The sequence below is a fragment of the Rutidosis leptorrhynchoides genome, chromosome 1, assembly GCF_046630445.1.
Source record: "Rutidosis leptorrhynchoides isolate AG116_Rl617_1_P2 chromosome 1, CSIRO_AGI_Rlap_v1, whole genome shotgun sequence".
NCBI lineage: Eukaryota > Viridiplantae > Streptophyta > Magnoliopsida > Asterales > Asteraceae > Rutidosis > Rutidosis leptorrhynchoides.
Window position 1 is genome coordinate 597,186,891 of NC_092333.1, and position 17,242 is coordinate 597,204,132.

The window sequence follows — 17,242 nt, forward strand, 5'->3', positions numbered from 1 at the left end:
CCGTTCTCAGTTCATCTCAATGTCCTACCACAAAAGATGAACAAGAGAGGATGAAAAATGTCCCATACGCATCTGCTATTGGGTCAATCATGTATGCAATGATATGTACTAGACCGGACGTGTCATGCACTCTAAGCTTGACAAGTAGATACCAGAATAACCCAGGAAACAGTCATTGGGTTGCTGTTAAAAGTATATTGAAATACCTTAGGAGGACTAAGGATATGTTTCTAATATATGGGTCTGGTGAGGAGGAACTCGCTGTAAAAGGTTACGTGGACATGAGCTTCCAAACTGACCGAGGTGATTCTCGATCACAATCTGGTTATGTCTTCATGTTAAATGGAGGTGCGGTCTCTTGGAAGAGTTCAAAACAGGATGTTGTTGCGTTATCCACTACAGAGTCGGAGTACATTGCCGCATCATTGGCAGCTCAGGAAGCTGCATGGATGAAGAAATTCATCGACGACTTAGGAGTGGTCCCTTCCATTCAGGACCCTCTTGAGATCTTTTGTGACAACGAGGGTGCGATTGCTCAAATCAAGGAACCTCGTGCTCATCAAAAGACTCGTCACATTGAGCGGAGATTCAACTACATCGGGGATGAGGTTGGAAAAGGAAAGATATGTATTCACAAAGTTCACACAGATCATAATGTTGTGGATCCACTCACGAAGATTTTACATGGGCCAAAACATGAGGGACATGTTTGTGCATTAGGGCTTCGATATTCTAGTGATTGGAAATGATCTATTTTATGTATTGTAACAGAACGAATAAGTTCAAACTCATTAATATAATTATGGTATTATTTTAATTTTGAGTTATGTTCCAATTTTGCATATTTTATCCATGAATAAATAATTATTCTAAATTCCGTAGTTGATCACATTTGTGGGAACAAGTGTGAGGTCTAGACTATTATGAACTTGGATTGGTTAACATTCAATTGGTGAATGTAGGGCAAGGTTGCAACCAAGGTTCATAGATATTTGTGGGATACAAATATTGGAAGACCCGCTCTCATGATTTACTGTATGGAGCCTTTGTGGTTGATCACATGTAATCTTGAGTAAAGGAGAATATCATTGTATCCTCTGACCTGAGATACATATTGGGTTCAGATATTCACCGAATATCGTACCTTGATTCTTTCCTTCGCTATTCTGAAAAGGTAGCTCATAAGGGAGGCTTCAGGTATGGTACAAAGTGTAGTGTCTAGGACGTATGTAGCCAAGATGGAATTTGTCCCTCTTATTTGTTGAGAGTCAGATGTCTAAGGCCTGATAAAGTTAAATCTATAAGAGAGTGATCACTCTATGTCTCTTGGATTTAACATGACATCTAGGACAAAAGGATATAATGAAAAGATTCACCTATTCATATTCGAGACGGGAACTCGAAAGGGATGATGTTATTGAATGGCACAAAGTCATAACATATTGGGGGTGATGGACGGTCGTTATGTGGTATCCATCACTTGCATTAATTTCTTATGTTTCTCGTGCAAGTGGGAGATTGAAGGTATTTCGTATGCCCGAGAGACATAATAAATTAACGTGGCCACTATGTTATGATCCAAGTCGGGTCATACCCAATAACAAGCTTACCAACACTTTATACGTATTTATTTTAACGGTTGGATTGTTAAATGAATACGCGACACTTGAACTTTAGAAAATCGGTTTTCTAAATTATGATCACTTGAGATAAATTATTTGGATAATTTATATATGATGTGGATTTAATTATTTATAGGTTTAAATAATTATGTTGTGTTATATTTTATAAAATGGTTTATAAAATAATTACAAATAACAAATACATGCTTATTTTATACAAGTTTTATAAAATATATACAAGTTTTATAAAATAAATCTTGTTATAAAATATATATGTGGTGTGCAGAATTTTGGTCTCCAAGATGCCACACCCATGCTTGTTTTGTTTATTTTAAGACCACACAAGTGCCAAGGTACATGCCTATTAGTTTACCAAGGGCCTTGACTCAATGTGAGCTTGCAATACACATTTAAACTAACAAAAAAACTGCACATTCTGCTCCTTGCTGCCGTCTTTAGGCCGTGAGGTATAGGGAGAGAAAGAGAGTTCATTTTGTGGTTTGCAAGCTTATTTTCAAGTGGTAATTAAATCCTAACCAAAGGCTAAGTGTTGGTGACAAGTTTGGGGTATTATCTCTTGAGGTTTCATAGTTTTGGAGCTTGCTTATTCATCATCTTCTTCATCATCTTCATCATCCTTTTAACCTCCTAACTTGGAGTAGGTATATCCTCTTTACTAGCTCTTTTACTTTGTAAGCACATTTTCTAGACTTGATATGGTTTTGGAATTCATGTTTAAAAGGTTAAACTTCATATTAATTTGGTTTTAAATATGCTTCCGCTTAATGTTAAAATCGGGTTTTGACATATATGTACATGAAACTTGTTTATATGATGAATTCCAACAGAAAGAGCAAGAGTTGGATTATGAGAACCGAAAAAGAGATTAAATGAAGTCCAAGATCCTACCCTACATTGTTCTGGAATTTCCACTTCCTCGTTTGCACATACTCCGTTGCAGACAACTTTTGATTCAAGTACTGAGAGGTATAGTTAGCCACAATATACGTACAATGTAGGACTAAGTACTCACCAATCATATCCACCCCCACTGCATGCTCCTGAAGCCAACACAAATAAGCTGAAGACTGAGAAATTCAAAAGGACAACTTTTGAAGTTGTCGATGAGGATATGGCTTTGGTAGCCCATGTAGTGAACTCGTATGATAAGTTGCTTGCTGCTAAGAGGGAATAACCATCTCACGGTCGAGGATTATGAACATATAGATAAGGATCAGATGGACCGTACTGATATCATGTGGGCTATGGCGAAAGCCGTAAAAAGGGCAAATGAGTACACGAGAAGAACTGAAAAAAGAATTTATCTGCTAGTAAAGATACAACTTATGGTTTTGACATTAAGACTGTAAGATGTTATAATCGTGGCGAGTTAGGATATTTTTCAAGAACTTGTTCTGAGCCTAAAAGAATATGCTATCAAAACCTTTTTTCTGGACAACACAATCAAATAAGGGTTGTGATAGTGCCAATGGAGACTAAGAATTCTGATTCTAAAATTTAAGAGAGTCTCAATCTAGAGCACTACTGATGAGGAATATGATTGGTTCATAAGCTATAATGATGATCTTGTTTACTCTGATGCAAATGCAAATGTTGAGAGAATAACTTAGATAAATGAGGATTCTCGAGACCGAGTCTTCAGATGACAAAGCAAAATCCGATTATGGTTCGAGATAGATCTTTTCGTTAGTCGTGTCGGATTTTAACAACATTAGAAAAGCCTCTAATAGTTCCTACACAAAACATCTCAATAAATACGAAACACGACCATATCTTTTCTTGAGTGATGATGATATTAAATATGGGAAGCAATTAATGCTTAAATGCTATCTCAAATTCAAAGATGTATTATTATATTATATTCGTTATTATTTCTTACAACTTAACTTTTGTAAATAATAAAGGGAAGTCATATAAAATAGGGTATAATATTTACACAACTATTTTTTTTATATGTATACAAATTATGTTTTATAGTATTGTATTGTACAATACTAAACATATATAATTGTGTACATATAAAAATTATTTATCTATATATCACTCCACTATAAGATATAACAATGCCGGTAAGTTTTAATAAAATTATCCACAAAATAAACTAGCATTAAAATAGTTATCTTAAATTTAAAACATGAAAAGCATACCAAATATAATACAATTTCATATTTATAACTCAAACATACCATAAATAACATTAATACCAAATAAGGAAAGTCGATAAAAAAATAATTACACTTTATAATTAATTAGATAAAGTTTATAAATTTAAATATGGTATTGTTAAATATTCAGCATTCTCCTTAAAACATTATAGATAAATAAAATCAGATATTTGAACCATTATCTAATTTCTAAGTTATAAATAATAAATAAATTATGTAAATTTTAGGATGAGTAAGATTAATGCACCTTGTTATTCTACCGATATAAATATAAAAAAAATATAAATATAAATATAAAATGTAAATATATAATAATATATATACGGAGTAATAATTAAATTAAATTTAAATGTAGATTTTAATTAAGGAATAAAATCCTCATTTGATAACGATTGGAAGGTTAGCCGTTTAAGATGAAGATTTTAGGGTTTAGTCCGTTCCTAAAACCCCTCTTTGGTCAAACACATATGAATTCTACCTTCCATATGTGTATAAACATTAATATATATATATATATATATATATATATATATATATATATATATATATATATATATATATATATATATATATATATATATATATATATATATATATATATATATATATCTACAATCATAGAATTAATTCTTAATCACATTTGTTTTTATATAATTCACTATTTTATGTATATATATATACAAACTTCTTAATCCCTCTCTCTCCAATCTTTTTAGGGTTTACGAAATTATTATTCTTGTTTCTGGTATTCATCAGTCCCCCTCAAGAACGTCCTCTGATCATCAGCATTTGTTCAGGTTAAATTTTAATTTATATTTTATTTTCATATAATTAATAAATAAATAAATGATTTTTTACTTTTTGTTGTAGTCTTTTAGTTATTTTTTGGTTTGAAGCCCAAATTTTGATATATCTAAATCTTGAATGTGATTTTTTTTAATTTATTAACCTATGATGAATGAATGAACTGTCACCATCGTTACCAGGTTATTATTATTGTATCCAAAATACTTTTGGGATTTTTTTTTTTTTTTTAAATATATTTTTTGTATATGTAATATGTAGTCTTGTAGCCTTAGAAATCGAAATTGGTTTTAATTCATCACAAAAAATAATGTTGAAATCTGAAAATTTTATTGATCATAACTTTTTATTTGTTACCCTGTTTCTTGTTTTATTGATCTTTGGCTTGTAATGTAACTCTGTTTGTTTTCATTATTTTTATTTATTATTTATAATTTATTATTTACAGTATTTGTCTGTTGATGTTACTCTTAGTTTATATAATATAATTAAACCACATTCTTGCATTACTAATATATCTTTGATGTTTTTTTTTTTGTTTTCGCCAAGTTTTGCATGTTTTTTCTAGTATTGTATCATGATCAATTTACAGTAGTGATTAAATTTGACTAAAAACTTTTTAATTACAGACTAATCTCTCAAGATGATGCGATATCCTTTTCATGGTGTCAACAATGGTGAAGGTGAATTCATCCCTCAACACAATGGCTCAAACTCCCAGTTTGAAAACTCGAACAAGAGGTCTAGAATTTCAGAAGTCAATTTAAACCCTCAAAAGTCTACACCTTTGACCTTCCCAAGTCAACGTCCCAACGCCCCACACGTCCCTATGAACAGAGGAACCACTCATATATTTTACAAGACTCGAATGTGTCAGAAGTTTTTAGATGGAATGTGTCGTAACGGCGATAATTGTACTTTTGCTCACGGGCCTAAAGATTTACGTGAGCCACCACCAAATTGGCAAGAATATGTGAGGGATAATAATAATAAAGTAGTAAATGGAAATTGTAATTGGAACGATGATCAGAAAATCATTCATCAAATGCGGATTTGTAGGAAGTTTTATAATGGAGATGAATGCCCGTATGGAGACAAGTGTAATTTTCTTCATGAAAGCCCTGCGAAGTTCAAGAACGAAACAAGAGAGAGTTCTATGATCCACATTCAGCCTGTGGTTGACCGTGGTCAAACTAGGCCTGAGTTTCGACAAGCTTCTGTTAGCATTGCTCATGAGGTTGCAGGTACACATCCACTTTCACTCTGTTTATAGTTTATGCATAAATGAGATATTATACAACAAATGTGAAAATTAGACACTTTGTATAATCATGATGAATTACACATATTTGTAGATGGAGATTTTGTTATTTTGTTTACCTTTAGTTCAGGGTTCATATAGAAGCTTATTTTGTATGCAAAGGTAGGAGCTTTTGGTCTTTTTGCGTATAAAGATGCGAGCTTTTGGTCTTTTTGCGTATAAAGATTCCAGCTTTTGTGGTTTTCAATCTTTAAATTAGTCAATGTCTTAGATTCTTGTTCTGTTTACTCAGTAGATCAATATATACAAAAAAGAGTGTTAATCAGCTCAAAGTGAGAGCTTTATGAATTCATTTTTGTGGGTCCTATTTAAAGGATATAAATGATCACTTTTACATTACTTGAATGAGAGGGACCAACAAAATAAGACCCGCTAAAATGGCAAGTAGAATTCAAATTGTTAGTAATATAAGTGTCGTTATTCGGTTCATATATGTGTATGTTTATACATTTTTGTGCATTCAATAATATACAACATGTGTGCTAAACTCTTGAAATTGCATCATGAATGTACAACGATGATGCACCTTTATCGTCATGCATTTGTAATTGCTAACTGGTCTGACCTGTCTTGTTCTTCATTTTTCAGAGATAAATACCCCAGTTGCACGTGCGGATGGTGTTGTGCAGCCTTATGTTGGCAGTTCGGTTGCAACTAATGTGGTGCATGGTCCCATCACAAAACCTCCGGTAATTACTGATTGCGCTACTGATGTTGGTGTACAGCGAGGTGTAGGAAGGGGTTTTTCGAAGTTAAAAGGGAAGAAGGTGAAGCGCATTTATGGAGATTGGATTAATGATGAAGAGGATGAGCTGAACTAAGCCTGAAAATCATTGAAACGACAACTAAATGATGTGGAGTTAGATATTTCAACTTTTAGTCTTTTTTGGTATTTCTTTAAGATGGGTTTTTTCTTCTTTTTGTTGCTTTTTTTTTTTTTACTTAAAAACTTGTATAGTGGGATGGAAATCATATACATGTCTTTTTTGCCAACTAGACGTTTGAATAATATAAATCTGGAAGTTGGTTCTTTGAATATCTCTGTTTTGTATGCATGAATTTGTTATGTATGTTTGTGTTACTCTTTGGTTCTTTGCTCATTTCACCCAACCAATTTGGCCTCTTTAACTAAGAAACATTATTTCAAAGTTGTCGACAATAAACATTTTTAAGCTTTTAGTATTACTTAACACTTTCTTCATTGCCGTTAGGGATTTTCAATATAAACATAATATATCATGGGTTGTACCATTACAAGATAGCTCGATGGTTGAGGCTTTGATATCCTTACAAAAGTTTTCAAATTCGAATTTTTGTAGTGGCTAGAAAAAGGTTGAAAACAGTCAGAGAATAACCAGAATAGTGTATGAATTTGTATTACTCGTCATCTCGGATAACTCGAGTAGGAAAAATATTACAACTTGTTTAATACGAGTAGTTTTTTCATGAAAAATATATACTAAAATTAAAAAGATCCAAAATCAATTGAGTCACAAAGTGGTGTAGACCTTAACAAACATGCTTCATTAGATCCGTTAATCTAATTGGCATACAAATACAAACATGTATTAAATTGACCCTAATAAAATTTTTACAAAGCTAAACAAACAAATTCTAAAACCATTTAGGCCTAGAAAACATTAATCCTATAATTTATTTATACGAATCTTTTATCTTGATAAATCACAGGCATAAAACAGCCATGTGTCAGCCCATTATTCATTCTCACACAATACCTTTTTGTCAGAGTTTACAATTAAAAAATTCAGAAAAATCCAACAACTTACGCGTGTCCCCAAATTTTCAGGCATATTTAGTTATTTACTCATTTTTATCAAAACCGCCTCCTTTGATATTTTTTTCAAAAAATTATGGTGATTTCTCATCTTCCACAGATTTCAACAACAATATGGATATGGATGTTGATGATTACTTCATTAGTTCTCCATCGCGATTTAGGGTTTTCTTACTAGAGATGCTGAATTAGGGTTATCAAAATCATCGCCAAATCATTCATTCGGTAAAGTAAATCTTATTTACTTGAACATTGTATTCATCCTCAAGCATAAATCGACGCTGCTGCAGGTGTTTTATTGTTTTGGTGTGTCGCCGTTCGTCAACCCTAATTAAGCACTGATTTGAGCGGCCATTATTTGGGTTTTTTTTCAGCTAATACATGTTAGTTTTCTAATTGCATATATATTTGATGACAATTTTTTCAATAATTATTAATCAATGTTTGCATATATATTTAGTTTATTCGATTGTTCACATTTGGTAGTGTTAGAGGTTGTTTTGGCTTCTGTAATTTCTGTTTAAAGTTTGATCTATAAATAAGGAAAATAGTTTTTGCATTTTTTTTTCTTTTTTTCTGGTAAGGGTTTATGATTTTACTAGATTTTTGTCGTGATTTAACAATTGTAAGGAGCAGTTAATATGAATACATAGAAGCAGTTTGAATTTTACAGGTTTGCTTTATCGTTACTATCTTTTTTACAGGTTTTTGTCATATCGTTACTATCTTTTGATAAATAACAGGTTCATTTGTTGCAGGACCTAATACGAATACTAACTGATTATGCGCTGTGTGATTCTTCGATCTTTCCATCTCTTTCTTTGATTTAAGCTGCTGATGATTAGGGTTTCCAACGATGCACATTTAAAGGTATTCTTATTTCTTGATAAAATATCCCTTTCAACATTCTGGTTCTAACGAATCCGATAAGAAAATCACAACTTCACAAATTTTTAGGTAATTTACTTCATGTTTGTAAATTACTTCATAAAATACGCAAGTTTCTCTATTTTATCATCAAACGATGTGAATGATCATATACTTGCAGGTATTATTTTTTTGATACAATAATCTATTCTTCTTCTTTTTGATTTCGAGTACTTATTATTATTATTATTATTATTTTTTTGTAATCAATTATAGTTGATTTATGATCTGCACATGAGTTCTATGAACAGGCTTAATTTGGGTTTGGCAGATTCAACTTTTTTGCAATTTCTCTTTTTATTTAAATTTATAAGAGGTTTACCTACATACGAATGGTGTGTCCGAGGTGTATTAAAGTAAATGGTGTTGTGTGTGCAGATTTTTCCACTAGAATTTAAGAAGCATGAATATATGGAGGCTATGATGTATTGTACAAGCACCTTCTCGAGGTTAAACATATATTAAGGTATTGCACACATGTAATAAACTTATTGCAATTTGACATGAATAATTTAATATGAGATGAGTAGCCCTAAAGAACTACAGATCATGTGTTCACAACGGAATAAGGTCATAACACTATAACAGGTTCATGGTCTAATGGTTTTGGGTCACAGTGTAAAAAAGGCCTTTGTCCAAGCAGAATATGGTCATACCGGTTTTGGGTCTTAAACGCTTTCGTGGACAGTGGCGATCCATGGAACCTCGGACCTGAGGTTTTGAGTAGAGAAATGTACATACATAAAATTTGTCAAAAATACATACTCAGCCATGTTGTATCCACAATATAAACAATTACTTATTGAAACTTTTAGGGAGAACGGATTGGGCTTACCATTAAGAATATTCTAAAGTCGAGATATAAAGTATCTTAAAAGAGCAGGGCCACTACCTCCTATATAAGGGATTTGTCGTACATTCCATATAAACGTAAAACCATCCATTGGTCTCACGATTCCAAGTTGATGATCACTTATAGGTCATCTTTGAACCAAATGAGTGGACTGGTCCGGATGGTTTCAAATTCATCCCATTTACTAATCTTATCACTTGCCAGTTAAAAGGAGGAGTTACTGCAGGTCCAGTAATTGTTTACAATAAGAAAACATATTAAACTTACACTATTTGATGTCTATTTAAATTGACATATATTAATTGTAACATCAAAGTGCAGATGTAATTGGTAGAGTGCAGACTTACAGTGAAGAGAAGCAGTATGGCAACATAGATGATCCGAAAAAATACAAATATCAATTTAGAGTTGAAGGATCTAGAGTAATAACTACCCTTTCTTTTAATTAAACTTTAATTTGTTATATGATTTAACATTAAATTGTGCATTTTTACTACCCACTTATATTAATAATTATTTTTTCATATTCTTAGTGGTAATGTGTTGTCCTACACATTGTGGGCAAAATATATGAAAGCTTTTTTAGATACTCTGAAAGCATCTAGACCTGAAGAATCTGCGTTTTTAATCATTCAGTTTGGAAAGACCAAGAAGTTTGGTGGTAAGTTATTTTTAACTGAATATAAAAAGTATATATATATGGTCAGGTTTTCATTTTCAAACTGTTTGTATATCACTCAGTTTGAACCTTTTGTCTACACTTTCTCCACTTTGCAGATCAACTAACTGTCTAATGCAAGTCAAAATGGGTCATATAAGGTCAAAACTAGGCAAACATGTACCCTTTGACGCTTGGTTGTCAAAATTATTGAGTCGTTAATGCTTTGTGTGGTACATGACGGTGACATTTTCATGCAGAAGCGCAAGTGTAGGCAAAGACTTACTACTTCTGATGTGATGTACTGAATGGTTGTTGACGGGTCAAACGGGGTTCGACGGGTCAATTTGGGCTGACCGATTGGAGTTCTGATCTATCTCATTGGATTTTGTAATTAATGAATGTATTAAAATGGCTAATAAGCTAAAATATTAAAATATCAATATGATTTCTTGCAAATACAAGTATTTGGGAACAATGTAAACATTTGAATATACGTTAGCCAAACTTTCGACCCCGTTTGACCCGATAAAGCCCATGTAATCTGTTTCATCGTTAGTTACATCTTTCTTATCTGTTTATTCACGGTTTGGTTTTTCGACAGGTGGCACTAAAGACTCTGATAGTTATTCCTATGACGATAAGGGCGGGTGATCCTACTTTTCGAGAACATCTAAATTTTCAATTCCGACGGCGTGTTCTTCAACTAGCTAATTTCAAGGATGATTCAAGTCCCATTGGTTAGTAAATTCACACTAATTAATTCTTTTACTGCCTTATTAGTAAAGTCATAATGAACATATTGAATATACTTACTTCAAATATGTTATAACGAATCACTTGACTGAACAGACCTTTTGGGTTGAAATAACCACTTGAGTTACGTTGAGTTTCAGAGAAGTTTATTCAAGTTCTCAAATTCATGAATTCAGCAAGAGGTTTTGGCCATTAAAATTGATTTTGCACCGGGCTATATAAAGCAAAAATGAACTTGTCCCATCCGGTCAACATATCGACAAAGTTACAATTAGATGTGAAATATCTATTAGTCAAAAAGTGTTTGTTTATCAACCACTATCAAAACATGATACCAACTAAATAACCATCTATAATATGTGTGACATTGTGTTCACACTACAATTATATATGTTGAGATTCTCCCATGTATTCGTTGTTCGTATATTCTGGATGTTATAAACTTTGATATATCATACAACATTAGGTGTCATTGCCACTGTGTCAATAACTTATACCTAATATTGAGAGTTACAAAATTAATGCAGTTAAGTTGTTACAAATGCAGTTCAGCAAACTTTCAAGCATTCAAGCAGGTATGTTTATCCGTTACTAAAATTGACGGATCAGAAACATTTAGTTGAACTTATTATTTATTTTTTACTTATGGGTTGTTACACTTTGACTAATACCCATACTCCACTTTGATGGAATAGGGTATCGTTGTTGTTGTTGTCACACTTTGACTAATTAGTAATAGAAGACAATCTTACTTTTAGCACATTTGGCAACTTGAACTGCTCATTTAAAGATAAACGACCATATCAAGATTTTATTATTATGGTTGGCTCTTTTATAAACATTGTTAGTTTTAGTTTGGTGTCTAATAAGACTTATATTAACTACTGTTGTATTCTAAAAAGCTAATCTACCTTAAGTACCATGTATGTCTAATAAGTAGCCAAATACATGGTGTGTAGACAATGCACCAAAGACCTTTATTTGAAATAAATCAGGCAGTATCCAAGCTAATTTACTAAGCATTTACCAAATGTGTTGGTCATGACTAACATGACTATCTAACACGTTTAGGCTGTAGACTTTGTAGCCCAATGGGCAGGGCACTAACACAATAGATTCATGGATGCATCAGCATTGTACTATCAGACCGAGCAGGAACTTGGATAAAAAACCACTTGATATTGCATAGTTATTGCTTTTCACTTTTCTCCTTTACTTAACGTAACATGTACAACTGCAATATGATATAGACTAGCCTTAACAGTTCATAAGGTCATAAAAAGAGAATTATTATTTTTTGTCGAGTTTTGTATCAATGATAGTTTGACCAAGTTGGATACTGTAGCACTCCGATATTTTAATTCGATATCTATGTTTATACTTCGAGTCTATTTTAATAAATGCATCTACTGTTTAATGATAATTTTAATGAAACATGGAAGTGGTGTCTCATTGTAGACTTTGATTAAATTTATTTGTTAACACTTTGTAATTGTTTCATTGTAGGCTTTGATCAAATGGGTGCAGTTTATCTCTTGCTATTCATAATATTTATAAAAAACAACCGGAAACATGTCCAAAGGATTGAGCAAAACATGCTGAATTTTACTTGGATAAACTTCAATTTGATACATTTAAGGCAACATTAATTTCACTTAACTTATTACACACTTTTTATAGTATGGTATTTCATGTCTACATCAATTCATAACTTTATGTTTTGTAATCAATCTATGAATAAAATAATTTATCAGAGTTTTACTAATGTGTTATTTACAAAAACATTTTTTTACCAATTCGACCACAACCATACTTTTGACCCTTTTCCTATAAAATCGTTATTTAATATATAAGTTTAAAAACCAATAATGTTTGCGGATGAGTCCCTGTGGAACGCACGAGCTCATAAATCTAGTATAATAATAATAAAAGTAAAGATTTTTTTGTGTATTACTAGGTGGTTGAAAGCTCCACGTGCCTCTTGACAATGTGGTGTTACTCAGCACTCTTTCTTTGAAGTCTTTTTCTTGTAAAAATGGGAAGAATAGGGAGACATGTTTTCAAAATTAACTTTTATCTCTAAAACCATTTTAATATCACCATCACCAATAAGATCAATAACCACCAGCAATCCCTGTTATATCTCCACAATGTCAATAAACCTGAAATCACCAGTTTTTGCAGGTAACCCAATAAGATCCAAAACCCCAAAACCAACCGACCCGGTTTCACCAACCTCAGCTCTTCAAACCCTAAAGATTCTTCTTTCGGGTGATACCCATATCCAAGAACCATCTTCCCCAAAATTCAAGGTCCTACCTTTTAGAAAGGGCAGACCTTTAACTGGGTCAACTGGTGATTCAGTCAAGAAATGGCATCTGGGTTGGTTGAATTTTGTTGATTTCAAGGATGTTTTGGAGGGTAGTGAGATAAAACTATGTGATGATTTGTTGGTTTATTTGGGTTGTAAAAATAAAGAAAATGAAGAAGAAGATGATGATGATGATGATGATGATGATGATGATGGTGTTGTATATTGGGCAATTGATGTTTCTGAAGGGTTTAGTTTGGTTGAGAAATTTGGGAGTAGACAATTTTGTTTTGTAGAATTAAGGACTTTGATGGTTGCTACTGATTGGGCTGATGATAGTGCTATGGGTGAACTTGCTATAGCTGGTCATGTAAGTTTCCCTTTTTTTGTATATTTTTTTTTTTTTTATTTGTGGTGAAATATATATTTATATGATTAATATAGAATTATAGTTCGCTGTAGATAATTAATTGTGATATATGATCATGAAATAATGTAACTGATGATTTTGAATGTTCCAACTGAAACCAATTGGCTATGAATAAAGTTACTTGTATAGGTAAGAAAGAATGTGATGGAAGGCTAATAATTGTTGAAGAACATTGATATTGATATTTAGTTAATTTGGGATTCTAATGTATATGCTACTAATTTTTTTAATGAAACATAAAATTTTAAACGAATAACCTTATCATAACACAAATCAAATTCTTAAATTTGGATTGTGAAAGATAGATCTCGTGTGATATATTATCTTCATGCCTAATTTACTTTACTATCTTGAAACGATAATATGCAACACCCTAAGATTCAGATTACCAATTGTTGGAACATATTTGTAGGCCAGAGCTCTATTGGAATGGCATAATACATCTCGATTTTGTGGATCTTGTGGTGAAATGTTGGTTCCAGCCGAAGCAGGGACAAGAAAGCAATGTATAAAAGATTCTTGCAAGAAAAGAATCTACCCTCGAGTTGACCCAGTATGCTATTTGACCTTTCACATATTTTATTTCTTTAGTAGCTCGAGGATGATTGTTGATAATATGTATTATCTAACTTCTATTTCTGGATCAATTTAGGTTGTCATTATGCTGGTCATAGATAAAGAGAATGATCGAGCACTTTTAAGTAAACAGTCGAGATTCGTGCCTAGAATGTGGAGTTGTCTCGCGGGCTTTCTAGAGGCAGGGCTTAAATTCCATACGTTACGTATTTTATATTAAGAACCTTGTTTCGACTATTGGTTTGTTATCATTATTGATTAGTTTATTACTGTCTTTCTCCTAAAGCACTCCATACAAGTAATTCGTATTTGGAATTAGTCATTTTCACATTTAAAGTTAAACTATGTTCGTTATCAATTTAGTTTGATTTGTGTAGCCAGGAGAAAGCTTAGAAGAGGCTGTGAGGAGAGAAACATTGGAGGAAACTGGCATCCAAGTTGGTGAAGTGGTCTATCATAGTTCCCAACCATGGCCCGGTTAGCCTTAACTTCATTCTTATATTTATATTCCTACGGATATATGCTACCATACCATCAAGGTTGAAAAAGACGCGAGATGGAGACGAGTCGATCAGGACCTTTGAAATGGACGTTGACCAACGTTGACTTTAAATATGAATATATTAAATATAAATATTTTGAACAAAACTATTTTAAAAATAAATGATATACACATAGATGTGGTGTTAGTTTAAATAATATATAGGTTTTTTATAATGTTTTCTATAACTATAGTGTACTTGTTAATTTAGCTTTAAGGGATTGTAAGTCGGTGTTTTTCTTAGCTAATTTTAAATGAGTTTGGCATTTTCATTTACACTAGAACAAGGCCAGACAAAATGTCAGACTTTTGATCGACGTTGACTGACTTTGACCCGACTTTTGATCGTTGCCCGACTTATTACATTTTTCTTTGAATCGGGCTGGGTAGTCACCAAACAGCCGCATCGCCGCAACGGCCGCCTCATCCACCGTTTGCAACCATGCATACGGCATACCATGACTCGATAGGGTTTCCATATTACCAACATGATGAAGTATAGACAGTCTTATATAGTCTCACTCAAATGGTATTTGTACGATGAGTACACATGTCACTTATACTTACTATTCTAGCTAAGATATGATACAAACACTTTTTGGCTTTCCATATCATAACCAAATTGGAACAATAGAATGGTTAAAATTATATAATTCGTTTGCAGTTGGACCTAATAGCATGCCATGCCAATTAATGATCGGGTTTTTAGCATACGCAATATCACTCGAAATAAATGTGGACAAGAGGGAGTTAGAAGGTAATCTTTAACTTACAATATATCTCGAGACTTAAATATTCTTCTTGCTTATTTTGTACCTTTTTGAAGTGCTAAGTTCACTCGCGATTATTTTTATAATCCTTTAGATGCAAAATGGCATAGTAGAGAAGAAGTGAAGAAAGCGTTGACATTTGCCGAATATGAAAAAGCACAAAAGACATCAGCGTACAAAGTAGATCAAATGTGCAAAGGGGTTGAGAAAGGTCAAAATCTTGCGACGGATTTTAATGTGGAAAGTGGAGAGCTCGCACCCATGTTTGTCCCTGGACCGTTTGCGATTGCTCATCATCTAATTTCTTCGTGGGCCTATCAGGTCAGCGTAAATGCCATCGAAACACAAACGAGGAGTGTTTTATCAAAATTGTAACAAAGAATCACTTTATTTTTCTTGATTCTTCCAGGTTTAATCATCAAATCCTTCCAAGGTGATGCGGACGAGTGGTTTTGTTGACTCGACACCTGCACATTTTATATTACATTTCGTGAAAATAGTAACGGTTGATAAATAATATACCGAATTATTCGTGTCCATTTATATTTATACTGATAGAGCTTCTCAATAACTTGACTCCGATGTTTACTTCCTTCGGCTTCGGCTGAACATAAGGTCAATAAGATTTCGACACTTCAACTTATCGTTGAAATCTGTCTCGTTCCATGCTAATTATACGTGCCATGTCGCACAACAACAGATTCAGCTCCAAAAATTTTAATATTGCTTTGTTTATCCTTCCTTGACTCTAGGCAACCATGAACAATGTATAAACATGTCTAGTGTTTGTACCTCCCATGTGCATCAACAAAATGCCATCTCCATATGACCTAACCGAAATTATATGTTTGCAAACTAACAAACGCTGGGAGTCTGGGACATGAATGTTACCTTGACAAAATGGCTTGGACAACATGTTCTTCAACGTTTTACAGTTTCCTTTAGTAGATGAGTTCAAGTTAAATTAAAGTTTAGAAGTCGGAAGTTTCTTTTTCTTTGAAAGGCAAACAAATGCACACTTGTGTAACTAAAGCACTAATATAAATAAATGCTCCCACCCAGGACTAGAACTTGCAACTCAAAATTGAAGAGTTACCTCAATACTGCTACTCTGCTTGGACGCTAGGCTAATGGCCCTTTGATAGTAATTGTGCATTTTTAGTTTTTTTCGCCTCAATATGTTGTACAACACATGGTTGAAATTTTGAGTTATATTGTTTTACGATAAGTTAAGGTGCATTAAGTTTAACGTGAAGAGGTATTCACGTGGTGGAGACTTGAGAATCTCGTGTAAACTCGAGTTCAATCTCCAAACTCCAATGACTACACATTGAAGCCTTGCTTCTAAAAATAATGGGAAAAAGTTGCTAGAAGCTTTCATTATTGCACAATATTTTACTTAAAGACTAAAGTGCTTTTTCCCAGAAGCTTTCATTATTGCACAATATTTTACTTAAAGACTAAAGTGTAAAAACTATGTAATCTTTGGGATTGAACTCCAGTGTTAACTAGAGATTTTCAAAAGTGTAATTTAAATTGTTCAAACACACATAATTATTGGAGTATATGTTTTTGAATGGTTAAAATATGTTTAAGCTTTAGTTATTTATAATTTAACCAATAAAGACATTTTAGTTATTAAAATGTTTGAATGAAAGAATAATCGTTAAACGGAAGTCAATAGTTTTTTAT

At 32.7% G+C, this 17,242-nt stretch overlaps 2 protein-coding genes across 3 annotated transcripts; both read left to right on the forward strand.

Annotated features, from left to right (window-relative positions):
- The first annotated feature begins 5,258 nt into the window (after positions 1 to 5,258).
- Positions 5,259 to 6,754, forward strand: LOC139847206 (zinc finger CCCH domain-containing protein 39-like). Its single transcript, XM_071836848.1, has 2 exons — positions 5,259 to 5,856; positions 6,522 to 6,754. The coding sequence occupies exons 1-2, from the start codon at positions 5,259 to 5,261 to the stop codon at positions 6,752 to 6,754; spliced, it is 831 nt and encodes a 276-aa protein (XP_071692949.1).
- A 6,210-nt stretch (positions 6,755 to 12,964) lies between these two features.
- On the forward strand, positions 12,965 to 16,213 carry LOC139883811 (nudix hydrolase 19, chloroplastic). 2 transcript variants are annotated; one of them, XM_071867942.1, is made up of 7 exons: positions 12,965 to 13,603; positions 14,076 to 14,216; positions 14,316 to 14,420; positions 14,617 to 14,716; positions 15,445 to 15,537; positions 15,645 to 15,871; positions 15,960 to 16,213. In XM_071867942.1, the coding sequence occupies exons 1-7, from the start codon at positions 12,977 to 12,979 to the stop codon at positions 15,963 to 15,965; spliced, it is 1,299 nt and encodes a 432-aa protein (XP_071724043.1). In that variant the 5' UTR covers positions 12,965 to 12,976; the 3' UTR covers positions 15,966 to 16,213. The 2 variants fall into 2 exon arrangements, with proteins under 2 accessions (XP_071724043.1, XP_071724037.1); XM_071867936.1 differs by lacking the exon at positions 15,960 to 16,213 and having other exon boundaries at positions 15,645 to 15,953.
- The last annotated feature ends 1,029 nt before the right edge of the window (positions 16,214 to 17,242 follow it).